Source organism: Cucurbita maxima, unplaced genomic scaffold (assembly GCF_002738345.1).
Source record: "Cucurbita maxima cultivar Rimu unplaced genomic scaffold, Cmax_1.0 Cma_Scf00004, whole genome shotgun sequence".
NCBI classification, from domain to species: domain Eukaryota; kingdom Viridiplantae; phylum Streptophyta; class Magnoliopsida; order Cucurbitales; family Cucurbitaceae; genus Cucurbita; species Cucurbita maxima.
In genome coordinates, this window is record NW_019272020.1 from 2123129 (window position 1) to 2148506 (window position 25378).

Sequence of the window (25378 nt, forward strand, 5' to 3'; positions counted from 1 at the left end):
CTCCAATGGCCTGCAGAAGTTCAAAACTCTTTCCCCAGTCATGCACGTTACTTTAACCCAAAAGCGATGGGGAGGGAAACAGTATTCGATAATTTACCTTCGCAACTGGATCAACCTCGTCGCAATATTCGAATAACGCTTCTTTGTATGAAGTAGTAACGCTGTGATTTACAAGGAAATAAGATCAAAATAAAGTGTCAATGATATGTTCAAGATATTTCATAGACTGTGCAAGATCATATACATTCAATGAAGTCTTCAAAAGATAGTTGAATTTGAAACCTGAATCCACCAGTATCAATAGATGAATAAGTATCAAGAAACTTTGAAGGATCATCCACCAAGAAGGGCACATAAATGGCGTTGAAACCAATCAACTTGAAAAGCTCATTGAACAATGCAGGTAATTTGCTGTCGCCTACTGGGTTCCCAACAATGCCAAATACCTTAGTATCAGGCCCTATCTGTCTGAAGTTGTATAGATTTAATAGATCTTTGATAGTCGGTTGACCAGGAGCCGATACTATTCCCTCCTCAAGGGTACCAAACGTAAGATAACCGCCAAACTTTGGGCAAAGTACTCGAGAAATGAATCCCCTATCCTTCATAACCAGTCCGATAATTGGAACCTGAAGAGTTTAGTAAGAAAAATTAAGACTAACTTCAAGAAATTAAAGAACTTCAGTAGATGTTACTTCTTTGTTGATTACCACCTACGACACCGAATTTAATCTTCAAGATCGGAAATAAAAACTCAAAACTTGTTATAATAAAGTTCAACTAAGTCGAATTCATACAATATTATTCAACCAGTCATCCATGCATATTCAAGTGGACAATTGAATTGCGCTACTTACTTGTGAATACACAAGTACTTGAAAGACGCGAGCAACATCAGTGATATCCAGTGCTGTCGTTGCAATCTTTACAATGTCAGCTCCGCTTGCTTGGATTTCAGCTACAAGACTCCCTAAATCCTCTAAAGATGGGGTCTTCTTATAATTGTGGGAAGAAACAATGACTTTAAAATTGTTTGGCTTCTCTTGACGTATAGAATCAATGAACTCCTGAGCCACCTTCAGAAAGAGATGGTGGAATAATAACAAAAAATTGGTGAATCAAATCCTGCTCAAAGTTGATGTGACCATTATATTGTAATTTGCAATTGTTTTTCTTTAATGCATACACAATGAAACTACCTGAAGCTCCACATCGATATAGTCTGCTCCCAACTTCATGGCTAATCGAAGAACGTCCCGTCGTTGGCTTTCGTCACCATCGTACTGGCCACCTTCCCATTTTGGTCTGGGAGATTAATACAATATGTAGTAAGGTCATCTTGTATAAAATCACACAGTAACATTGTTCAAAATGAAATGTGCGCAAAGGCCAGCTTCATGAAATTATTTGCATTTTATTGGTTGATTAAGGTTAAAATATCCTTTTAGTCTATTTACTTTCAAATGTTCAAATTTAGTTAGTGTAATTTTAATAAATTTTAAAATTTGTCCTCATGGTTAAATGAAAACAATAACTTCCATTCAAGAAAATGAGTATTGACCCTCATGAAATCACAATGAAAATTGACATTTTTTCAGATTTCCCTCACATCCATAAGAAGTTAATCTGTGATATCTCACGTCAGTTTGGGAGGAGAACGAAACATTCATTAGAAAGGTGTGGTAGCCTCTCCCTAGTAGACACACTTTAAAAATCTTGAGGGGAAGCCTGAAAGAGAAAGTCTAAAGAGGACAAGATCTGCTAGCGGTGGGCTTAGGCCGTTACAAATGGTATCAAAGCTAGATACCGGACGATGTGCCAGTGAGGATGCTAAGCCCCGAAAGGGAGTGGACATGAGACAATGTGCCAACAAGGATGCTGGGCCCTAAAGAGGGGTGCATTGGGGGGTCCCACGTCGATTGAAGAAGGGAACGAGTGCCAGAAAGGATGCTGGGCCCCGAAGGGAGATGAATTGTGAGATCCCACATCAGTTGGGAAGGAGAACGAAGCATTTTTGTGAAAACCTCTCCCTAGTAGATATGTTTTATAAACCTTTAGGGAAAACCTATAGGAAAACCAAAGAGGACAATATCGGCTGGTAGTGGGCTTGAACCGTTACATAATCCATCGAATTCAGTAGCAATCATACTACACCCACATGCCCCAATCTAGCAATGAATGACCATGTAATATAATGCTGTGGTGGAAAATACAAGCAAGATACCTGTAAGTGAATAAGGTGGGCACAGGGGACTCCTTAATTAGAGTTTTAAGATCTTCATGGGGATTGAAAATCTTCAATGCATCCAATCTTATCTCCACAATGTCAGCACCACTCTCTCCTGCCTTCATAACATCGATAATCATCTTATCTATTGATTCTGCCATTATTGGCACACAAACAAGAGTTGAATTCCTTGTAGTCCCTTCGACTCTGATGCCTAAGCCAGAAGATGCCGGCTGAAAAGCAAACCATTGAAAAGGAGAAAAACAATGTTGAAATTGAATGCCATATAATTCATACAAAAGCTTAAATCAACTACAATCAGACTAGCATTTTAATTCTTCGTGCAATTCAAGCACTCAAAATTCTTTTCAGAGTCGATCAAGAACCAATACAGCGAATCAAGTAAATTTCAAGCCGCCTGCATTTAGGATCGTCTATATGATCCCAACAATATGGGAAAGGCCTACAGTTTCATTTCATCATAATTCCATTTTCACAGCATTCAAGCCTAATAATAAAATTATAACTCATCAAAAGAGCAGGAAATAGGACATGGGTATAGGAGATACGGTTCAGAATTTACCCCAAACCCCATTTTTCTTCGGCGTGCGTCGGAAATTTGGCAATTGGACGGCGTCGAGAATGCGATCGAGAGCCCGTCAGAGAGAAATTATAAGAAGGGCATCGAGGAGGATGGTGGAAAGGAGGTAAGTAAGCCGTCGGGGGGGTTGGTGGGGGCAAAAAATGCATTGATACAAATAAGGTTTGGAGGGCCTGCCATCATTGACTGTCCTTGAAAAGCAGCTGTGGGGTGTTTTAATTGAATAATTGAGCTCAAACATTGGAATCACAGCCCAAAGATAATGAATCGAACGATCAGTGGAGTAAGAGCGGAAACTGAATTTTGTCGATCCTAGGTTGGCATCCACATCATAGATCTTGACACTCTAGATTCATCATTGTCAAGAAAACTAGCTGACCATAAAAATGTAAATTGAGCTTCAGCTGACAGTTGCCGCTTGAGAACGGTGATTTGGAGCCTTTAGAAGCATCTGGGCCATGAATAATATTCATAATTTTATTCTAACCTGTTTAGGAAACTTTGTAACGTGAGAGATACGTTATAAATATTTTGATTATAGTGATTGACTACCATCCATCTCTAAGATAATTTCTTGTATCTTTGTTTAATTTATGTTTATGGGTGTGTAAGTACAAATGATTTTTCTTTCGCTTCCGGTACAACATCTCTTACTCTCGTTTTAGCATTGCTATTGGAGCAAGGTGTCCAACTTAAAAGGAGAGGTACATACAAAAGTCGAAAACTAAAAATGCTTAGACCAGCCAAAAGTAAATTGTCAGAGATCAACCCAATTCAAATGGGTGAATTTATTATTGTACAATCGAATAGAACTCGAAGCATATATCATTTAATGGGTAGTGCCAATGAATTAGGCTGATATTATTATTCATTAATATTAATTTATGTGCTTATAAGAGTACAGTAATTCTTATAATATTTCATGCATTACTTCTAAAATTCAATTAATCTCTTAAAAAATAATTAAATTTTTATATCAATAATATAATATATTTATTAATTAACCAACTAACATATTAAAATTTAAAACTAATACTTAAATACTACCTTATTACTTTAATATTAATATATTTATCCAATATCCCTTATAACAGAACCAATTTTTCTGCAGTCGAACGCACCGTATTGTTAGTTCCCTCGTCCCGCGCGCCCTTGGCATACAAACTATCCTCCTCCGAAATGGAACTGAACGTATAAACATTAGGGCGCGGCAGCGGCAGTTCTTTGGTTGCTTCGACACGGTTGTTCCGTCACATTCAGATGTCCCGGCCGATTGTCCTCTCCGACGAGGAGGACCGGTACTCTACACCTCTACCGATCCCCTCCAAGAAACGTCGAACTGAGTCACATGCCTTTCCCAGTATAAAATCCACCGTTCTTGTGCTTGATGATGATCCGACTCCACAAAAATCCGGTAGCAACTCTGCGGCCTCGTTCGTGCCGGAGACGCCTCTCTCTCCGCCTCCGAGCTCTGACGTCGTAATTGTTAAATGTACGAAGGTGCCATTGGACTTGCCTGCTAGGGATTTGAATTCGGACCATAAGTTCGCTGGTTAGTGGATTTTATTCTCTCCGTTGTTAGTTTTATGATTTTATCTAGTTTATTGTTGTTTCGGTTCGCCTCTCTTGACGGTACACTTGAATAATTTTCCCGCGCAGTAGTTTTGATCATAGCAACTGTGTTGATGCTGCCTATGAGTAGTCTGAAATAGATTGGCACCGTTTTGTTTGAATTGAACCCTCAGGAATCAGTGGATTGATATGCTTGGAGTCCGATAATGAATCTGAAAGTGATTCTCTGAAGAAAATGTGTGGACCGAGTGAATGGATCGGTTCTGACTGTGATGACATGAAGAACTTAGGATCGACTTCTAAATTTGACTCGGCAGGATCGGGACCTTCTATTGGTAGGTTCATGTTATCCTTGGTTGCCTTTTCTTTTTTATATTGGCAATTCCTGCAATTTTTACTTTGTGGAATGGACAGAAGTGTGTTCATTTTCCGGACTTCGCCGTCCTTGAAAACTATCGACATTAATGGAAGTGTTTGTCCAGGGAATGATGATCTTCATGAAATTTCAGGGGATACGAAGCATTCAACTGTTGGCCGAGATGATTATATATATCAGGTGGTTCATCTCGAAGCAAGCTCATAATATCCGTTCTTTTCTGCAGATTGAATATGAATAGGAAGTAATAATGGCATCTAGGTTTATATGAATAGGAAGTAATAATGGCATCTAGGTTTAGTATTAATATAGCGTGGCATAGATACTAGATTGAGAACTACATATGCACGTTAGAACTGCATTGATTACTTTGGCGGCTGCAACACTTGTTGGCCTCTCAATTCAGAGAAATGGTTGTTTCTGGATGCTTTGCAACGTGACATTGTTCCCAAGGACACACTTGAAAAATTAGAAACATAATCAAAATTTGAGGTAGAATTATAAACATCGAACTTTTTTTTGCATGTTAATGTTGTCTTAATGAATTTTAACTTTCTTTGCATACTTCTATTACAGGACATTGAATATAGAGACATGCTGAGTTGGTTTTGGGGTTTTTTTTTACAAGGAATTGTATTGTTTAGAAACATGCATTTTTCATAATTATTATTTTAAAATTTTCTTTCAATTGGCAGTTTTCGTAAATGGAATATTTGATTGAAAATTACTACGTGAATTTTCTAACTTTCTGCATTGTGTCTGTATAATTTTCTTATTGCACACATCCTTCCCATGTGCGTGCTGAATTTCTTTTTAGCATTCTTGTTTTCATGTCCTTGCTCTTAGCAGTGCTCATTATATAATTATGTTGCTTATGCCATTTGAATTATGGACCATGGTAATGAGTTATGCAAGAGCATCATATTTTGCCACAATTTATCACGTGATGTTCTTTGATGTACTTTTTCCATTGCCTCTTGATTTTTGTTACCTTCATGAGATAAATTCTGCTGAGTTTAATTTGTATCATCGAGAATATACTTTTCCTACTTTGTTGGATCTTGTTACCTCTGTAGTCAAATTTTCTGTGCCAGAAGTAACTAAATGAAGCTACGTGATCACATTAGCTTCTAGACAGCTAAAGCGGAAGCTGTTTTCATGGTCATACATTTCCCTTGTCTTCCTTGTCCCGTCTTTATGGAATCTTGAATTGTTTTATACAAACTTATAATTTAGGGCTGGAATTGTTTGGTGAACATTAATCTTGAGATGCCAGATTTTAAGTTATTCATCAATGACCACAAGAGATTCGTTTCTTTTATGAAAATGAAAAAAAAAAAAAAAAAAAAAAAAAAAAAAAGTACCTATCAATTGTCTTTTTAGACTTTTTGCTCCTCTTTGTCCTTTAATCAATCATGAGTTGTTCTGAACAAATAAGTTGGATGTTTGATCAGGTTCATGATTATCCTGAAAAGGAAAATGTTGGAATGGAGCAGAATGATAACACTATAAAACCAACAGGAAGGAAATCCGATGCCGAGAAGAACAAAAACGTTGATAAAGCGATGAGGAAGAAGGCAACTAAAGATGACAAAATTCGCTTAATGGAAGAGAAGAAGAAAAAGAAGGAAGTAGGTTCTGATTTCCCACCCTGAATTTAAAGATAAATGGGTAAATCTTTTGAACTAATTTATTGGTGATGATATCTGACATAGCTAGAGAAGTTGCAAAAGGCGGCCCAGAAGGCTGAAGCTGCAGAAATGAGGAAAATGCAGAAAGAGAAGCAAAAGTGGGAAAAGGGGAAACTTGCATTGAAGTCTATTGTAGCAGAAATTGATGCTAAAGTAGTGGAGTTGGGATCAGTTGGTGGTGAGTCCTCTAATTTCTATTCACTTGTTATTTCTCAAAATTTCAACACCACCCAGAAACAAATTCATTGTCTTACCATAGGTCATCTGCTAACAAGGTTTGCTGAAAAAGGGATTACATTCCGTATCAAGTCTAATCCAATTGAAAGGTCAATTGTGTGGACTATGAATGCTCCAGAGCATATTTCAGAGGTAACAAATGCTTTCTAGCATGAAGCCTACGATAAATGTTGGGTGCTTTTTTCCCTGTTCTTTTGATAAAAAGAAGATACACTTTTTTGGGAAATTTTAGTACTGTGGCAATGAAGATTTGTCCGACATATGGATTTAATTTGCACTCAATTATAAGTTTGTTGTGTATATTTGTTATTGTTTATCTTTTAACAAGATTTTATTTTGTTTTTCCTTTATCCTGTGTCTTTCAAGGGACTGGAGATTGCATATGTATTACTAATGTATGAGGCTGAAAATTTTTGTGAGCTTCTTAGCAAGGAGTCACTTGTGCATCACGTTGCCAGAGTTCAAAGCCATTACCCATCACACACTATCTGTTACCTCACCAATAGGTTAATGGCATTTATCAATAAAAGGTGAGGATTTGTACAATTCTATTCAGTATAACGTTTCGTAATGAAAGAACCTTGATTCATTAACAAGTTTGAGACCCTATAAATTATATTACATTTTATCTTATTTATTTATTTATTTTTTTTTTCATGTTAGTTAACTTGGTTCACGCATAGAATTCTTTTCATCCCCTGAAATTTTATAAGTTTCACAAACTTCTATGTTGTATTATTTATGCTTGAATTACATCTCCTTGGATCTGTTTTTAATTACCAAATGAAACTGAACGTGATACTGATTACAACTAACAGTGTCTTATGTCATAATATCACTTGGTTGTCATATGTATGAGTTTTTTTCCTTTTTTTTCTATATCCTTTAGTGCTAGACCAACTTGTGTTTACCTCAACTATTCTCACGAGATAACACCCTACTGCCTTTGTGTGTCAGATTTCCCATCATTTGCACGGGCATTTGCATAATTGAAACCAAGACAAAGATACATATATCTGTCACACGCCCTTGGCAATTTCAGAATCTTTGTCTTGGTTTTTCTTCATCAGTTGTATAATAATTTGAAGTTGCAAGCTCGAGATTCTGAAAACTGTAATGTTTGAACTTTTCAGGGAACAGGAGAAGTACAAGAACTCGGCAAGCAGTAATGGTTGGATACGTCCACCTGTTGAGGAGGTTTGAATTACTACGAATGCTTATGAACACAATCCAAGTTTTATACTTCAATGTTGCAGTACGAATTCTCATGTTCTCGCATGTTTCATCTAGGAATTGGCAAAATTGACTACTCATTTTGTCAAGGTACGTTCTAGGCAGTGTGTAGATGAAGCTGAGGTAGCTGACCATATTGTTGGTTTGACTTGCAGTCTGGCATCCTGCCAATTCAGGTGCTGAATACTGTTCGCAGATTACAGTCTAGCATAACTTCCTGAAGTGTGAAAAATTAGTTTTCTGTTAACTTGGCTTCAATTGTTTCATCAAAAAACCTGGCTTCAATTGCTAATGTATAAATTAGTACTGTGAAGTTGGGTCTAGAAAAGATATCTTGTATACTGTTCATTGATCCTAAAGACTATATATGAAAAGTAGCTTAAAATCATGAGATCCTTGTTTCGTACTGACTTTAGATGCATTCGTTCCATTGTTCTTTTGACATGGTATATTAGCAAATATGGACTTAGGCTATCCTCACACCCATATACACTTTCTTGCTCATATTTTAATCCTTATCCAGAGTAACTATTTACCTTTGCTTGGTTGTAACATTTAGGAAAAAGCTGACGCATCTATCCGTCAATGCAAATGGCTCCATTATACCCAAAGATTGTATTGACAGGAATATGATAAAGAAGAGCTTGTGGTGAGTTTTTCTCATCTTTACCAATAATTTCAAAACTTATCAACATTTAGTTTCTTAACTATTCTTCCATTTGCTTGGTATATATATTAATGAATTTATAGCTGTAGTTGAGTTACTGACGAAGAACAGCTCTCGTCTGTCACCATACTGCTGGGTTAAAAGCTAAATAGAGTAGTTGTCATGCATTTGATCTCGGCATCGTTCTGTTTTATGTTGACACCATTCTGAAAACCATATAAATTAAAATCAAAGGCATTTCCTTTGTTTTTTGGTACTTGATTTCCCTTGTTTTTTTTTTTTTTTTTTTTTTTTTTTTTTTTTTTTTTTTTTTTTTTTTTTTTTTTTTTTTTTTGTTTTTGGTAGATAACTTTAAAAGACTTAATAGTATACATTTATGGTATACTACCGTGTTAACGCATCTCTACTTTAACTAAAAAGTTGTAGGTCCGAATCCATTGCCCCACATTTTATAAAACATCCTATAAGAAAGTTATGTTATGTTACACTGTTTCTGGGGTAAAACTTTTTTGACTATGTTATTTGTCTTTTTTTTCTTTTTCTTGCAGCCATTAACTTCTTTTAATTAGCGTCGATGGGATTACATATCAATATGAATGGCGTTGCTTTTTGTAATCAGGTTAAAAGCCTTGGTAGCAATTCCAAAGGTACAACCACGGTTTGCCGTAGCAATATGGAAGAAATATCCAACCATGAAATCTCTTTTGAGTGTGTACATGGATCCATGTAAATCTGTGAGTATGAACAAAACTACTTACCTTATCCTTGCTTTTCATAAGCTAGCAGTCATGGAAGATAATGTCTCTTTTTTGTCCACTCATGTGTTAACAGGTGCATGAAAAGGAATTTCTGCTGAAAGATTTGACGATCGAAGGCTTACTCGGTGATGATAGAAGATTAGGAGAGATGTGTTCAAAGAGAGTATACAGGATACTTATGGCTCAAAGTGGAAGCATGAGAACCGATGACGTTGAGGAGGGTGCTGACATGTTCAGATCCCAGTTGCCTTAATTAATTATCCAATCTTATTAACACACCATCAATTTAGTGCAATAGCTTATTGCGAGTTTCACGGTCTCACAGACAGGTTGGAGGACTAGAGTGCCGTCGTTACCTTCTCACAAATGTCACTTGGAGGTCTGCAAAAGGCGAAACTTGGTAACCGACTCGTGGAGCAAAGGGTAAATGAATAAATTGTTGTTGTTCAATAACCATTTCTTGGATGAAGGAAACCTGAATGCTCTCGTGAACAAGGTAGAAACAAACTGTACTATATATGTGCGTTGATGTTCATTGATGGAAAACCAACACTTCACCTTGAATTTGGATGGTTCTTTGGATGGTTCATTGATGTAGTGTTGAATATATATGTGCCTCGTTTCTTGTGGTGGCCAGAATTTCTAATTATTTAACTCAAAGTTTAATTATTCAAAAAAATAATAATAATAATATATATATATATATATATATATATAATAAATTTAATACAAATTAATCTATAATTATTCAAAAAAATAAAAAATGAGCGAAAACTGTAACCTATTAACTTAGTTCAATATTATTATAAAATTAAAAGGGAGTAACACAAATATAAAAATAATTAATTTAAAGGTAGGTATATAGCAAAATATATATATATATATATATATTTTAACTTAAATATGCTTATTTATAATAATAAGAATATACCTAAAAAATAAATAAATAAATATATATATATATATATAAACTATGAACATTTAACCAAATAATAACACAATAAGGTTAAATAACACAATAATATAAAAGAACAAAGAAATTAAAAATAATAAAAATATATATTGGCGTACTGAACATTTAACCAAATAATAACACAATAAAGTTAAACCTATTAATACAAAAGGATTCTTAATATACTTTATATATTTAACTCGAAACCAAACTAAACAGTTCGGGCTCAGAAAAAATGAACTCAACCCTACCCGAAATGCAAATCCAACTCAATCCTTATAGTTCGGATTGGATTGGTCCGGGTTGTCGGGTTGAATGTACACCCCTACCCAAAACTAAATTATAACTAGATTAGAGCAAACTACCACTTCGAGAAAAGTTTAGCAAGCTAAACATGTACTCAGCCAAAATCTCAAACGTTTCGAATCCTCCAACCCACATATTATTGAGCGTTCAACTGCAAGCTGAACAAAACCTCATGCATTTGACATCTACAATATCCGCAGAGATCTGCTCTAGTTCGTGTATTCTCTATCTATACACCATCTATCTAGGCAAGCAATCTAATGCCTAAAGTTCGCACCCAGATCGATGCAACAGCTTCTGCAATCACAATATTGTTGAACACAATTCTCTGTAGAAAACACTCGCACACTTTATTAACACCAAAGAAGAGATTTACAAAACACCCTGTAGAATAGTCAATCTAATTAGGATGGAGGGTATTTATACTATAGTATAGTCAATCTATTCCTAAAATTTCTCACCCTTTTTCCTAAAATATCTAAATCATTTTACTAAATTTATTTCTAAAATCCTACGCCAGTGATGACATTTTAACACTCACCCTCAGCACTAGTCCTCATTCGTTGCACCATTTTGAGCTGACAGCGAAAATTCTCATGTTTGACAGTATTAAGCCCTTTTGTAAACAAGTTTGCCACCTGATTATCTGTCTTGATCTGCTGCATCTCGATTTCTTCCTTCAAGACTTTTTCTCTAATGAAATGGTAGTGCACTTCCACATACTTTGTTCTAGCATGAAACACCGAATTTTTCTGATAGACAAATCGCAGATTGGTTGTCGCAATGAAGTGGTATTGGATAGTCAATTTTCTAGTGCCAATCTTCCATTAAGACTTTCAACAATATACTTTCCTAAGCTGCTCCAGTCGCTCCTTTGTACTTTTTCTCCGATACTTGACCTTTGAGTATCATGATACCGTTTGACATATCTCAAGGTCCATTGAGCCACATCCAAATAAGGCTTCTTTAGACTTTGCATATACTGACTAATGACTCCAACTTCATTTTCGAATCTATTTGGTTGGTTCATGTAGATCTCCTAGTCCAACTCTCCATGCAAGAAAATATTCTTCATATCCATCTGCCAAAATTTCCAATCTTTAATAACAAGTGCTGGAGGAACTTGTACGATAGTGATCTTCGCCACTGGACTAAACATTTCATCATAGTCTAGTCCATATTGTTGACAAAACCCTCGAGCTACAGGTTGAGTCTTGTATCTTTCGATTGATCCATCCGAGAGACACGTTATTTCGTAAGCTCACTTGCAAGAGATGAGTTTGGTATCTCTTGGTCTTGGTACTGATTCCCAAGTTTGATTTTGTTCCAGGACTATAATTTCTCCCTCCATCGCTTTCTACCAAGTTGAGTTTTGTGATACATCCTCATATATCTTTGGCTTATTAACTCCATCTTCTACAATAGTTGCGTTGACATACTCTAGACTTGGCTTTTGGATTATATCTAACTGTCTTAGTTGTTGTGGTGCCCTTTGTTTCTCACTAGGTTCGCTTGGTTGAGTCACTTCTTGCTCACCAACACTAGTGTCACTTGAATCTTCAGGCGCATCAGCACTGAAACAAATGTGTACAGTTTGCTCCCCCGTCTTCTGTGGAAGAATCTCTTCAGTTTGCTCTCCTGTCATAAGAATTTCTTCAATTTTCTCAAGGTCTGGTAATACTTCCTTCTTTGAGGGCCAACCCTCTTCCATTGCACCACTTTGATCGTCAATCATGTAGTTTGAGTATCCCGAATCAATAATCCAATCATTCTCATAATCGATATGGTCTCACATCATCGTCATGAATGCTAGCTCATCTTCTTCTATAACATACAATACCTCTGCATCCCATTCCTCCTCCATCTCTACGTTGGAGGATGCCACATTGCTTTCGACAGATTTATTATTGGACCAACAATCTCTGGACATGTGGCCCTTCTTCCCTCAATTGTAGCAAATGCCCTCAAATCTTTTCTCTTAAAAGTTATTGTTATCATTCTTCTGAGCTCTCCCTGGTTGTACAGTTCCTTAATGACTTCTTCTTTTGTCACTATTGTATCTGCGTTTTGTAGACAACATATTATTGCTCTGGCTTCCACTTGTGTAGAGTGCTTCTTCTTCACCCTTCAATGTGATGCCTCCTATTTGTTTAGTCATGGCTTCTTGACTAGCTAACAAATTTTCGAACTCTACAAGTGATGGTTGAGTGGGTCATCCTTCTACAACAATAATAAAGCTTCTGTCGCAATCCATGGATTATAATCCTCTTCATTCGAGATTCTACAATGGCGGAATTTGGGTCTAGTTCAGTAATCTCCAGACAGATCGACTTGACCTTGTGGAAATACTGAGCAATTGTCAAGTCACGTTGTGAAATTGGCAACTCATTCTCTAGAAGTTGTAGCCTTGTATCATTCTTCTTTGAGAACAACATCACAAACGTGTCTCATGCTTCTTTCGGTGTCTTGTCATCTCAAATATGCTCTAACATCTCTTCTCCGATTGTGGTCTTCAAGGCAAACATTGTTTTGCCTGCTTTGATTCTCCATTTGCGCAAGGCGCCGTTAGAATCATCCTCTGGCGGTATAGTTTCGCACCTGCCAACGATCTCCCAAAGATCATGTCCTTGTAAATAGGACATCATGCATGTTGCCCACGTGTTGTAGTTGTTGAGTTTCTTGATTCCTCCAACAATTTGGAAATCCCCCATCGTGTTGGCTATACCTCAGTAATACCAAACAAGCTCTTTCGACACAAGACTTGCAGAATCACAGACTACTCACGACACAAAAGAAACTAACTCACTACTAATCTCAAGAAATCATTTCTGATGTGGAAGATCAGACAGAGCTGCAACCACATAGCATATTAAGAGTACCAAGAGATCAGATAACCTACACTAACCTCGCTCTAATACCAGATTGTTGAACACAACTCTCTATGGGAAACACTTGCACACTTTATTAAGATCAATCGAGAAAAGATTTACAAGATAGAAACTACTACTATTGCTTCGTATTTCTTGGGATGATAAACTAAGTAGGATGGGGAGGGGTACTAGAGAGTAGCCAATCTATTCCTAAAATTTCTTAACCTTTTCTCTAAAATACTTAAATCATATCATTTTACTGAATTTATTCCTAAAATTCTTAAATCATTTTACTAAATTTATTTCTAAAATCCTAAATCATAAATATAATTACTCATATAATGGTTAGGCTTAACCTATTAGGCTAGTGATCACATTTTAACAAATACATAGATTATAATGACTAAAGCTACAGGATATTTCGAGTGAAGAATCTATACAGTTGCAAATCACATACCAGAATATTTGGAAATGACCGTAAATATAATTGTTGGCCAAGTCCTTAACTATACATTGTCTTTATATGATAGAGTTGGTTCTATAATCTTATTGGTACCTGACAAATTCACTCATGCTAAGACCATCACCACTGGAGGAGACCTAGCGGGAAACAGGCAAGTCAAGATCAAAGGGTCCCAAGGAGTCGCTCTGTGTAGAACATAAAAGGTAACGGATAAAATGCTACTTGCAAAATAAATAAATAAAAAAGAGAGAGAAGGGAGAAGAAAAAAGCTGTGCAATTTGCAACGAGGCGTACCCAATTGATTCTTGACAGCCCAAGGCTGCTTTCATCATGATAAACCCGCGAACAGAACATCAGATCAGTCTTGGATTCTTTATCAGCGGGATCTTGAGAAAGCTCAGATCGGTTACGGGCCTGTAGAAAATAGTAAAGTCTCTGCATTACTATTAAGTATACATACAAAGGATTAAAATATATCATGATCTACTGGCTTAAGCTTTTAGATTTTAAAGGTCATTTAACCTGATATCAAAGGAAAAGATCTTAAATTTGAACCGACGCACCTAGTGTTTAGAATGCATATAAATACTAAATATAACATATCAAGTATCGACTTGATAAAATTGAGCTTAGTGATTATCAATTACACGCAACAATTTCACAAAAGAAATTTAAAAAAAGAACAAAAAAACAATTACACGCCACAGTGGAGTTTGCTGAATTTCTCGTAATTTTCGACACTCAATCAAATGAAGTATCTGTACATTTAAGCCATTAATCTCGTCCCCATTCAAGTAATAGGCTTCTTCAATCAAATTTTCTATCCCATGTTCCTACATAAATGGTTGTATTATGGATACCTTGAGTTGATATCAAATAATATTAAGTTTGAGTGGTCTACCAGTTCCAAAATTTCATAATCCGTAGTTTATAGTGAGCAAACATAAACAAGATCAGTCAAATTGGAACTATAAGATTACTCAACCAGGGCGCTATCATATAATGTCATTAACCATTTCATCTCTGAAACAGACAAAGTTGTGCAAAATAAAGGGACAAACCTGAGGTGTTTTAGGAAATTTGAATAACTTGGAATCAGCCTCTTCGAAGGTGCCCCAAGATCTGGCATCTAGAGGAGTATTTTTGCTCGACGAAGAGAGCCTTTTCATAGCAAATGCATCACAAGTCTGCTCAGCATCCAAAATAGACGAATGTTGATCACTATGGTGCTGCTTTGGAACTTCAGAAAATCTCATCTTGGCCGCAGCAATGCATGCATCAAGGGAATCAGTAATTACTTCAACTGGCTGCACGCCTGCATTGCCCCCTGTTACCTTTAAATTCCAGCTACTGCATTTTCCCAATAAGGAAGCTTCAGACAAGAGGCCTCCCATGCTTATGTTTGATATACTATCTAACTGCAGGATTCCACATTCTGATGACAACTGATGATCATAATCTAACGGTGGCTCATTACCCTAGTTCAAACAGTGTTATCAAATTTCATAAATCATATTATTTACTATAAGCCACAACAAACGTACAAATATAATCATTTGGTTTGGCAAAAAACACACATACAATTGTCACAACGTCAGTTGTAGTGTATTTGTCTTTGTATGTCTGCTTAATTTCAAACATTGCATCAGCGTAGCGAAAGCAAAGTTTATAATCCTTATCAATGCATCATAATTTTGACAATACGCAAATAATTTGTTACATAGACCTCATACGTAATGTGAACTGGGAAAAATAATCATGTAAATTTAATTATAGTAATAATTTGTTCTCTCTTGTAGTAGTGTTCATTTAAAATTTTAATAAAAATTGGAGTTGAATATAATACCATTGGATTAAATGGACAATCCACTATCTTCTCTGGTGCAGCAGGGTTATTCAGATCATTCATATTGCTTGACTTGATCTCATCCACAATTTGCTCAGATTGTTTGCATTCGCCATCTATGATACGCACGATACTACTGCAACCTCTCTCCAAGCCTTTCGAGGATGAATGAAGTTTAGGAATGGATGTGGAGACCCAGCCGTACCTTGAAAAGGATAATAATTTCCAATAATACATTTAAATGAATAAATAAATCATTACCAAGGAAAACGATAAAAATGTGCACCTTAAGCGGAAAATTGAAGAACCTCCAACAGCTGCATAGACATCTCCAGCACTGATGTCACTATCTTTCAGAGTCCATTTTAAACCACAGACAAGATTTGATGGCTTACTGTATGGAAAAAGTGTGAGCTCCCCTCGTGCTGCATTAGAACATCCCCATTTGCTAATAAGATGATTAAATACCGAAGACATTTTCTTTCGAGCCCTTAAAGTCAGTTCCAAATGTGGGTGATATCCATCCTACAAAAATAAAAGTGATAGTTTTGTCACATCTCAAATATGAACTGAATACAGATATCATACTTGTCTGTGCTTAATCCACAACGTTTTGTGTTCGTGACAATACCTTTTCCAATGCTATGCGGGTCTTTTCATTTATTGGAAAAAGTTGAAGCTTGATCTTTGTGCGAGGGTGGGGCATCTTTGTGCGATGAAGAAGAGGTGACCTCTCTGTCATTTCTGTCGGATTAGTTCGATCAACCGAACTCTGTGCATTCTTCAAGTCATCTGCTCTAGATCAAAAAGTCTCTAGTTTGTAAACAACAGTCTTGTAAATAAATAAAGAAAGAAAACCACTGGACGCAAAGAAATTTGTTCCTTTTTTCACACTGAAACAGTACACATAATCTTTCACATAACGGGACTAGAACATCAGTTTAAGACAGGAAAAATACCCCAAGAAGAGGCATGAAATTTAAGAAAAATATTTTTATCGAACAAGTCATTTGAAACAAAAGAAATTGGACGTGAAACCTTCAATGTGTGCATTGTCGAGAGATTTTATCTCCTGAGAAATTATCTTTCTATACTTCTGAACTCCAATCGTGTCAGCAGATGTCCCACACCTTTTCCCCAACTTTTCTGCCCTTCCATCTGGGTGCCTGTCTGTTTTCATTATGTTTCAACTTTCCACCACTGAATAGGATCTGAGGAGAGTTCCTTGAGCTATATATCCAAAAAGGAAAATTAAGATGGCAGAACCTGAAACGGCTAAGAGTCAGCAAACTTTGTCGTCATGTAACTGTGTGCATTTCATGTTATCGCGACAGATGCTACACAGGAAACTACCAAATTGTTCGCGCATGGCTGCATTTCAATTTTTTACCCTTTTGTTTTATTGAGTGGAAATAAAACCGTCCAGAAAACCTAATTCCAGTTATAGATTTTCTTCATGGTCCAAATCCTCCCCCATAATAACGATGATAATGTAGACTATTTTAAGTTGACAAAATCAAGTAGTTCCGTCACTGTCATGATAAACAATAGAAATCCCTGAACTAACTCGGAAACGTACCTACCACAAGGATCAGCAAATTTCCAAGCGTCCATAAGGAGAACTCTATACAAAAAATCGAACATAAATCACGCACTCAAAAGCCGCAATTAGCACTTCAATGGTTGAAATTTATTATCATCCAACCCAGATCTGTAGATCATAACCAAAATACTAAGGTAAAAATGGTAATAAGGCATACTTTAGGTCATTGGATCGCAGGGCATAAATTTGCAGCTGAGAATCAAGAAACACCATACAAACACAGACTACTAAAACTCCGCACAAAGCGAACCAATTATTCAAGTCACCATTAAAAGCTACTAAGAAAGAACAAAATCGATCACGACAGACGTATTGAGTCAAACGAAAAACAAAAACAAAACATACGACTTGAATTTCATAAGTTTCAGAGCGAAAAGATAAGAGATTACAACCAAAGGAGGCAGCAATCAAAATTGATTGAATTTTCGAATAATAAATCGGTAGAAGACGAAACATACACAGATTCAGAATCTTTCGCAGCAGAGACGTTCGGCTTGAGAGAGATTTGAATTGAGACGTGAAAATGATAACGCGGGAAATATAAATTTTTCAGATGGTCGGTTGCAGTTCCGCCGCAGATTTTCGCTCTCTCCCGCTTTTATACATTCCACTATTCTACCAATACAAAATGACGAATTTGCCCTTAGAGCATTTGCGATTGCTCAATTTTTAATTTGAGTTAAAACATTTAATTTTAAAAAAATCAATTTTAGTTATTAATATAATATTTTATATAAATATAATTTTTTTATAAAAAAAAACACCTCAATTCAACCCACTTGAAATTTTAAATTTTAAATAATTAATTTAACAAACATAAAAACCTTATTAAATAAATCAAGACAACTTATTTATATTTTTCTATTAAATAAATAATGAGATGACATATTTATTTAAAAAATAGTTATATTGGATTGGCTAAATTTTGTATTTATTTTAAAAAATGAGATGGTTTTTAAATTATTATTGAAAAAAAATTCTTTAATATAGTCGTTTCAGGAGTTATATTTTACATTTGTATAAATGAAATTAAATAAAATTATTATAAAAAAAAAACAGTAAAATAAAATCAGTGTCTGTTATGAACGGGAGTCTGCTGGTTGTCGTTGGTGGAGGGAAGAAGAAAGAGGAATTTAATAGAATTGGAGAATGTCTCTACCAATTCAATCGTTAAACATTCTTCTCCGCCATTTTGCAGCATTTAATGGCGGCAAATCTGGAGCGTTTCTTCTGCTTTTCAACTCCTTTTTAGCTCTCCTCCTCTTCCTCTCAATTTCGAAGGTTCGTACTTGCCTCGACCTTTCACAGTTTTGACCGCTTCGTTCTTTCTCGCCTGCTTTTGTTTATTTGCACTTGCAGGAAAAAGTCTTTTTCAATCGAATCACACACGAAGCATCGTTGATTCTTCTCTTTGTTTGTTCAATTTTGTTCGTCTGGGCTGTTTCCTTCGATTGAGATTCCATAAACCTGTTCTTCCTGATCCATTGTGTCGTACGGAGTCTGGTAGAAGTAGATTTAATTTTATGTGCGTTTTGCTTCAATTTTTTTTTTTTTTTTTTATATGTTTATTGTTTTGCTTGTTTGGATTACGTAGAAGTGAGATCTGCTGATCGGTGTGTTCAATCTCGGCAGGAATTTGGGTCTCCTTTGTGATTTTAACCTGTTGATTTTGTTCTTCAGCTCTTGAATGTTTGTCCACTTTATTTCGTTGTTTAGCTTATTGTTCTCGATTCTAGTTGTTTTAGCTTGAATTTCATTTGGGGTCGTTTTGACTGTTTTCTGGACATTTTTTTTTCTTAATTTTTACATTTACGGTTATACAATGACCTAAGAGTTAATTATGGACAGAACATAACAATTCTACAAGGAAACATCTCCTTTGCGATTTATTTATTTATTTTTAGTTTGAGATCTGAATCCCCTAATCTTAAATGCTATACCAATGAAAGCGCTTAAATAGAAAGACCTGCACTTTGAAATTGGCCTGTGTTTTACTTTCATGAGCTTTCGTTTTGGTTGACTAGTAGATGTTTTGTATGATCAAGCTTGTCTAGCCACCGAATTTTTTGTTTGTAAATAAATTTGGAACGTTGTTGTAAAATTTGAAGTTTTCCTTTGAAACTTGTTGACCTTTAGGATTTATCTTTCTTCACTTGTCATTTTGACCTGGTTATTTTCCCTCTGCACCTACCGTTTTATATGTTTAAGTTAAATCTTATCTCGATTAAATAATTTAAAATTTTCTTGGTTCTTCTTTGTCCTATTTATTTATTGATACTAGTCATTGGTACTTTGCTGATGGTAAATTTTGTACTACAGATAAGACTGTTGAGCATCAAGATCAAGCACTTCTGGTTTTTTCTTTTGAATGAAGATTGAGAACTTCAAGTGCTGATTAAAAACAAAGTATAGATTGCAATGTCTTCGCCTGGCAAGATTGATAATAAGACAACTCTTGATGCTGCCTCATGGATGTTCAATGTCGTCACATCTGTAGGGATAATCATTGTCAATAAAGCATTGATGGCCACATATGGATTCAGCTTTGGTATGCATGATAGGTCTCACCATATATTCAAATTATGTTCTTTCTTTTACATTTCTAGTAGTATAGTGTCCATGTCATGGACAAAGTGAACTTCGCTTGCTAAGCATTATTCTTACAAGTTTTATTTTGTTCCAAATGCGACCTTTTTTTTATTAATATGTTTATCACGTCACAGCTACAACTTTAACTGGTCTACATTTTGCCACAACCTCCTTGCTGACTTTTATTCTCAAGCGACTTGGGTATATTCAAGATTCTCGCCTACCATTCCTTGACATTCTTAAATTTGTTATATTTGCAAACTTCTCCATTGTGGGAATGAACGTGAGCTTGATGTGGAATTCTGTTGGGTTCTATCAGGTTTTTTCCCCTTAATTGTTAAATGTTCGTTCTTCCCTCGTTTTTAGAATTAAGACATGAGGTTGTAATTCTTCTCTCATTATCAGATTGCGAAGCTGAGTATGATCCCAGTATCTTGTTTCCTAGAAGTTGTTTTCGATAAGGTGCAATACTCGAGGGACACAAAACTTGCCATACTGTTAGTTCTACTTGGTGTTGGAGTTTGTACTATCACTGATGTTAGTGTCAACATAAAAGGTTTTGTGGCTGCCATAGTGGCAGTATGGAGCACTGCGTTGCAGCAGTATGTAAGTAACTGCATCATTAATCTTAAATTGGTGCTGCTGTGTAAAATTGTTTGAAATTATGAATTTGTTTTTGGGTTATCTTGAAATTACAGTAGTGGCGTGTTGTTGGTTTTCCTCCGGATTAGTTTTTATCACTATGTGGTTATCTTGCAATAGTGGTGTATGATTGAATTTTTGATAGATAGTTTTTTACCACTTTTTCTCATGTTGAAATAAAGGCATCAGATATTCTGATAGTATAGTTTCACAATATTATTCTTCTAATACAGCCTTGGCCCTTTTTCTCTGGGTGCAGTATGTACATCATCTCCAGCGAAAATATTCTCTTGGATCCTTCAACTTATTGGGCCATACCGCTCCAGTGCAGGCTGCTTCTTTGCTGTTAGTTGGGCCATTTTCAGACTACTGGTTGACTGGAAAGAGAGTTGATACCTACGGATACACTTTTGTGTCCTCGGTAAGATTTTATATCCATTAGTACACTTGGGAAGATTTTACTTGGCCTATGTATGAGTTTTAAATGTGTATGGTTCTAAGTTATGGAAAGCATCAGAGCCAGTTCTTATATATATATATATATATAAGAATCTGGCATTTTCCTATCTCACAGTTGATATGGCAATCCTAAATTCCTTTTATGGGAAACATAAACATTTCATTGGTATGGTGAAATAGACACTCCTTAAAAAACGAAAGATAGATTATTGAAATATCTCTAAAAAAATCCAACAATTTAATTGCTTTATTATTAATCAGGAAAATTTTAGTTTTAACCACAATAAACCACTAATTAACTCTGAGTACCTATATAAAATTCGTTATATGCATAGTGAACTAAGGACTGTCATTTCCCCTAACATGACTACTTACAAGTTGTTATTGCTTATGAAACTAAAACTACATGTCTTGATTTGGATGGAGCTTGGATATTTTTTAAATACAAGAAACAATTTGATTGATATGGGAAAGTTTACAAAGAAATCCTGTAAGGACATCCTACCAAAGCCCAATCCTTCCAAAAGCACACACTGAAGGCCAATATCATTTAGTTAACTTTCCGATGAAATCCATCGAAAACCACCCCTATCATTATTGGAAAAAAAAAGGTTGTCCAAAGATACCCAAACAGAAAAAATGATATTTGGCTACTTCAAAAATATCTGCGCAATCCTGTGCTGAATTACTGAACACCTATTATTCCTTTCCAACCAAGATCTTCATAGCGTGGATTTTCTCGCATTAATGCATAATTTCCTGTGGATCATCTCATGCCGTCAGTTCTTCCCAATATTTCTACTTTTTATTGTTACACCATCAGCTCCCCACCCACATCAATCTATTTGGGAAGAGACAGAAACCTTTATTGAAAGAAAGAACCAAAACAACCTAATGGCCAACGAGATAAGAAAGTAGTTGACTTTTTTTCTTAAAGAATTTTCTTCCCAAATCAGATTGGAAGCTTGTGAATCAAGGAGAGTCAAATCTCTTGGCGCTTTTATAGTTTCATTTTGACAGAGGAAGACCCCTTTGAAAGCCTCTGTCCCTGTTTCTCAAAGAAGAGTTTGAGCATCTATAAAATAAGATTGAAAAGAAAAAACCTAACCCTTTTAAAGGCCAAAGGTTAAAAGTCCCATCCAATTTGAGTAGAGTTCAATTGGTTATAGAAGTTGAAGGTTCAAATTTTCACCCTTGCCCCATTACTTTTTTAAATAAAAAGGCCATGTCTCTTTCTCTTCGAGTTTTAAGATTTGTCTCTTGAATAGAGGTGGCCCTTACATGTCACTTAGATTATGAGAAGGCTATATTATCTTCATAAAACAATTTTTGAAGGTCTTTATTCTAATCTTCTCTAACGGCAGATCCTCCAAGTTTTTTGCATTGATCTCATAGGTCTTTTGCTGGTTTAAGCTTCCTTTGTTAAGTAGTTCAGTAGCGAATAAATTCTGGACAATACCCATCTGTTTATCATTCGGCTTCATGGAAAATTCTTGCTGGTCCTTTAGAAATGCCGTTGTGAGCTCTGATGTTCCTCATAGATAGAGGTTTCCAATGATTGGAGGAGACTATTGAGCTACAAACGAAATGCCATCTTCCTTTTGGATGTTTGTTTCAGTGAGGAACAAAACGGCCACAATAGCTACAAAACATCTGTAATGGAAAATTCTTGCTGGTTCTTTAGAAATGCTGTTGTGAGCTCTGATGTTCCTCATAGATAGAGGTTTCCAATGATTGAAGGGGACTATTGAGCTACAAATGAAATGCCATCTTCCTTTTGAATTTTCGTTTCAGTGAGGAACAAAACAGCCTCAGCAGTTATCTAACTACAGCAGCTTTCAAACTTTTTACCAAACATGAAGTTTATAGCGGGCTTTTAGTTGAAGCCACCACATTAATGCATGAGCTTCCAAACTCCATAGACTTCGAGAGTAATGTTCCTTAAATTTGTCCACCCACCATAGGCTTGGGATAACCTCACTCCTGCCGTGGGTTATCGTGATTTTTCTCTGTTTGGACATTTCAATATAGCTTTTTGATAATGATCTTTTTTATAGATGAAACTAGGAATCTAAGTTCACCGCCTATTACTGTGAAAGTGCCTTCTAGTAATCACTATTATCTCTTTTCTAGCGAACCCTTCTCCTTTTCACCTTATCGCTCTGGATGACTGACTACAGTATAAGTCAATTCATTTCTTTAACTTTTATCTTAGAGGGAGGCCCATTGAAGTTTTCAAAGAACCTGTTAATGTGGCCCACCAACTCCTTCCAGCCTTTTGGTTTTCACTCCAAAGAATAATGATGAACTTGCTTTTCTTGGTTCTGCAAAACTCTTTTTGTAGGTTAGCTAGCCTACCTCCTATTCACTTCCATTTACTTGTTAACAGTTTCATTTGTGACCTACAAAGTCTCCTATAACGAACAACCTTTGTGCCCAGTTGTTCAATATCTGCTTGGATCTTGTTGGAGGTAGGATCACATTACCAAACCTCAAGTTGCTTATGAATCTGTGATGTACATGTAAGCTTGATTACCTGTACAAATCAAGAAAACCTTATTCCTGGTACATGGATCTCGCCAATAAAAATTTCAATCTCAAATGGAGTGTTAGTAATTCTTTCAGGATGATGCTAATTTAAATAATGCAAGATGGAAATATTTGATGACTTCTTTTTTACCATTTCATCTGCAAAAGTACGTAGCTAGTTGTTTGCTTAGCAACTGATTGTTACCAATGTGTATCCGTTTGCAGACGTTCTTGATCCTTTCATGTTCCATTGCGGTAGGGACCAATCTCAGCCAGTTCATATGCATTGGTAGGTTCACTGCTGTGACATTCCAAGTGCTCGGCCATATGAAGACCATTTTAGTCTTGACGCTAGGATTCATTTTCTTCGGGAAGGAGGGCCTCAACGTACAAGTAGTTATTGGTATGATCATTGCAATTCTAGGAATGATCTGGTATGGCAATGCCTCGTCTAAGCCAGGAGGGAAGGAGCGCCGTAATTTTTCCTCAACGAGCAGCAAGGCATTAAAGCACGCTGGATCAGAATCTTCCGACCCTGATGAAAAGGTCTAGAGTTGAGTAGAATTTATAGTTTTTATTTATCCCCGCAATAATGTCCAAGGAAGAAAAAATAAAAGGAAATGATATAGAAAAAAGAAAAAAAAAAAAACATTGGATATTTGACTATAGTAGATTCCAGGAGATTCTTGACACGTAATTGGCAGGTCCCTCACTGATTTAAGTTCATTATAGCTTTTTTCCCTTCTTTTATTCACATTAAAAGGTATGCCATCTTTTGGGAGGATGCAACCTAAGGTTCCCCCTACAAAAAGCTTACAATGTTACAGAGACCACAGTAATCAATAGAAAATAGTATAGATATTTTCTCCCTGCAAGATATTTCAACCTCCATGTCTTGTCGCTGTTCCAACATTTTAGTTCATTGGTTGACAATAGGATGATCAGATTTTATGCTTTGTTGATTGAAGTTTTCTTTCTAGATATGATTTCCCCATTTCGATAGCCAAACATTAGTGGACCATTAGTTGCAATCTGACTTCTTTAGAAGATCACCCAGAAATTTATACACGTGAGGAACATACCTTGTTATGTGTTAGGTGGGCTTTATAGTGGAAGATTCTAAGCAAATAGATACCTCTTGTTGGTTCCATTACTGTGGTCCCTTTGGAACGCAGTTTGATCTTCCAATTCTTTAAATGAATAATACCTAGCCTGCTATATGGGCTGCATCTGTTCTTTGCAACCCAGTTCTGTGGCCCTATCACAGTTCACCACATGGCAAACTTATCCTTTTCTTTTTTTAATAGTTTGGTATTTTTCTCTGTTAGACTGGTTGGGCTGCAAAAATAAATGGGTGCATGCTGCTGAACAGTTGCGTATTGCTCTTTTTTTCCCTTCTTTTTTTAACACAAACACCTTTGAAACAGAGAACGGTACCTATGAATAGACCTCACTGTGGCAGTTCTTCCCTGGTGAATGATGCTTTTCATGAGATTAGTTAACTTCAGGCCTAATTTGACACTTGTGGTGCTTATTATCCGCGCAGGGCTTAGACAGCATCTGCTGCTCTCTAGGACTTTTCGTTTGCAGATTGGAAAATGCTCTCTCTCTCTCTCTCTCTCTTAACATGTTATTCACAAGAAGATGCCTTATTTCCTATTGTAGCTTATGGGTTTTCACCCCCATAAATCTTGGATTTGCTGTGCTCATGATTATATATATGTTTTTTTGGAGACAAGCTAATGCTTAGGTTGGTT

At 36.0% G+C, this 25378-nt stretch overlaps 4 protein-coding genes across 22 annotated transcripts in view; 2 read left to right on the forward strand and 2 right to left on the reverse strand.

Annotated features, from left to right (window-relative positions):
• Positions 1–3238, reverse strand: part of LOC111477786 (bifunctional 3-dehydroquinate dehydratase/shikimate dehydrogenase, chloroplastic-like) — a 4849-nt gene extending 1611 nt beyond the window's left edge. The window contains exons 1-7 of one of the 2 annotated variants that reach the window (XM_023121673.1): positions 2811–3238; positions 2225–2460; positions 1200–1305; positions 858–1076; positions 283–629; positions 98–161; positions 1–10 (exon numbers count right to left, since the gene is read on the reverse strand). The exon at positions 1–10 is cut by the window's left edge and continues 105 nt beyond it. In XM_023121673.1, the coding sequence (XP_022977441.1) occupies positions 1–10; positions 98–161; positions 283–629; positions 858–1076; positions 1200–1305; positions 2225–2460; positions 2811–2822 (994 nt within the window). In that variant the 5' untranslated portion in view covers positions 2823–3238. The remainder of the gene's footprint in view (positions 11–97; positions 162–282; positions 630–857; positions 1077–1199; positions 1306–2224; positions 2461–2810) is intronic. The other variant, XM_023121674.1, reaches the window with a different exon arrangement.
• Positions 3239–3933: 695 nt separating this feature from the next.
• Positions 3934–10016, forward strand: LOC111477883 (crossover junction endonuclease EME1B). 3 transcript variants are annotated; one of them, XM_023121834.1, is made up of 12 exons: positions 3934–4380; positions 4574–4735; positions 4883–4956; positions 6231–6407; positions 6492–6645; positions 6727–6836; positions 7062–7234; positions 7838–7901; positions 7995–8113; positions 8497–8586; positions 9224–9338; positions 9436–10016. In XM_023121834.1, the coding sequence occupies exons 1-12, from the start codon at positions 4089–4091 to the stop codon at positions 9613–9615; spliced, it is 1710 nt and encodes a 569-aa protein (XP_022977602.1). In that variant the 5' UTR covers positions 3934–4088; the 3' UTR covers positions 9616–10016. The 3 variants fall into 3 exon arrangements, with proteins under 3 accessions (XP_022977602.1, XP_022977604.1, XP_022977603.1); XM_023121836.1 differs by having other exon boundaries at positions 6252–6407; XM_023121835.1 differs by having other exon boundaries at positions 3935–4380; positions 7071–7234.
• A 3911-nt stretch (positions 10017–13927) lies between these two features.
• Positions 13928–17968, reverse strand: LOC111477884 (TSL-kinase interacting protein 1-like). 10 transcript variants are annotated; one of them, XM_023121845.1, is made up of 8 exons: positions 17861–17968; positions 16838–17029; positions 16431–16591; positions 16086–16324; positions 15800–16004; positions 15015–15431; positions 14248–14367; positions 13928–14138 (listed from the first exon to the last, which is right to left on the reverse strand). In XM_023121845.1, exons 2-8 carry the CDS (start codon positions 16977–16979, stop codon positions 14091–14093), a joined length of 1332 nt encoding a protein of 443 aa, XP_022977613.1. In that variant the 5' UTR covers positions 16980–17029; positions 17861–17968; the 3' UTR covers positions 13928–14090. The 10 variants fall into 10 exon arrangements, with proteins under 10 accessions (XP_022977613.1, XP_022977612.1, XP_022977609.1 ...); XM_023121844.1 differs by having other exon boundaries at positions 16838–17065; XM_023121841.1 differs by having other exon boundaries at positions 16838–17423.
• A 529-nt stretch (positions 17969–18497) lies between these two features.
• On the forward strand, positions 18498–24491 carry LOC111477885 (UDP-rhamnose/UDP-galactose transporter 4-like). Of its 7 annotated transcripts, none has more exons than XM_023121855.1 (6): positions 18498–18683; positions 19777–19950; positions 20126–20310; positions 20397–20597; positions 20893–21054; positions 23847–24491. In XM_023121855.1, exons 2-6 carry the CDS (start codon positions 19821–19823, stop codon positions 24171–24173), a joined length of 1005 nt encoding a protein of 334 aa, XP_022977623.1. In that variant the 5' UTR covers positions 18498–18683; positions 19777–19820; the 3' UTR covers positions 24174–24491. The 7 variants fall into 7 exon arrangements, with proteins under 7 accessions (XP_022977623.1, XP_022977618.1, XP_022977622.1 ...); XM_023121850.1 differs by having other exon boundaries at positions 18499–18683; positions 19722–19950; XM_023121854.1 differs by lacking the exon at positions 18498–18683 and adding an exon at positions 18693–18927.
• Positions 24492–25378: the final 887 nt, after the last annotated feature.

What these genes read in the sequence shown, in the direction of transcription:
- LOC111477883 (XM_023121834.1), top strand. Translation starts at nt 4,089, where the DNA reads ATGTCCCGGCCGATTGTCCTCTCCGACGAGGAGGACCGGTACTCTACA. An exon ending in TTCGGACCATAAGTTCGCTG is followed by an intron (nt 4,381 to 4,573) that starts GTTAGTGGATTT and finishes TTGAACCCTCAG; the next exon opens with GAATCAGTGGATTGATATGC. An exon ending in ATGGCATTTATCAATAAAAG is followed by an intron (nt 7,235 to 7,837) that starts GTGAGGATTTGT and finishes TGAACTTTTCAG; the next exon opens with GGAACAGGAGAAGTACAAGA.
- LOC111477884 (XM_023121845.1), bottom strand. Translation starts at nt 16,979, where the DNA reads ATGAAAACAGACAGGCACCCAGATGGAAGGGCAGAAAAGTTGGGGAAA. An exon ending in CGACAATGCACACATTGAAG is followed by an intron (nt 16,592 to 16,837) that starts GTTTCACGTCCA and finishes GATCTAGAGCAG; the next exon opens with ATGACTTGAAGAATGCACAG. An exon ending in GGCTGTCAAGAATCAATTGG is followed by an intron (nt 14,139 to 14,247) that starts GTACGCCTCGTT and finishes TGTTCTACACAG; the next exon opens with AGCGACTCCTTGGGACCCTT.
- LOC111477885 (XM_023121855.1), top strand. Translation starts at nt 19,821, where the DNA reads ATGTCTTCGCCTGGCAAGATTGATAATAAGACAACTCTTGATGCTGCC. An exon ending in CACATATGGATTCAGCTTTG is followed by an intron (nt 19,951 to 20,125) that starts GTATGCATGATA and finishes ATCACGTCACAG; the next exon opens with CTACAACTTTAACTGGTCTA. An exon ending in GCACTGCGTTGCAGCAGTAT is followed by an intron (nt 20,598 to 20,892) that starts GTAAGTAACTGC and finishes CTCTGGGTGCAG; the next exon opens with TATGTACATCATCTCCAGCG.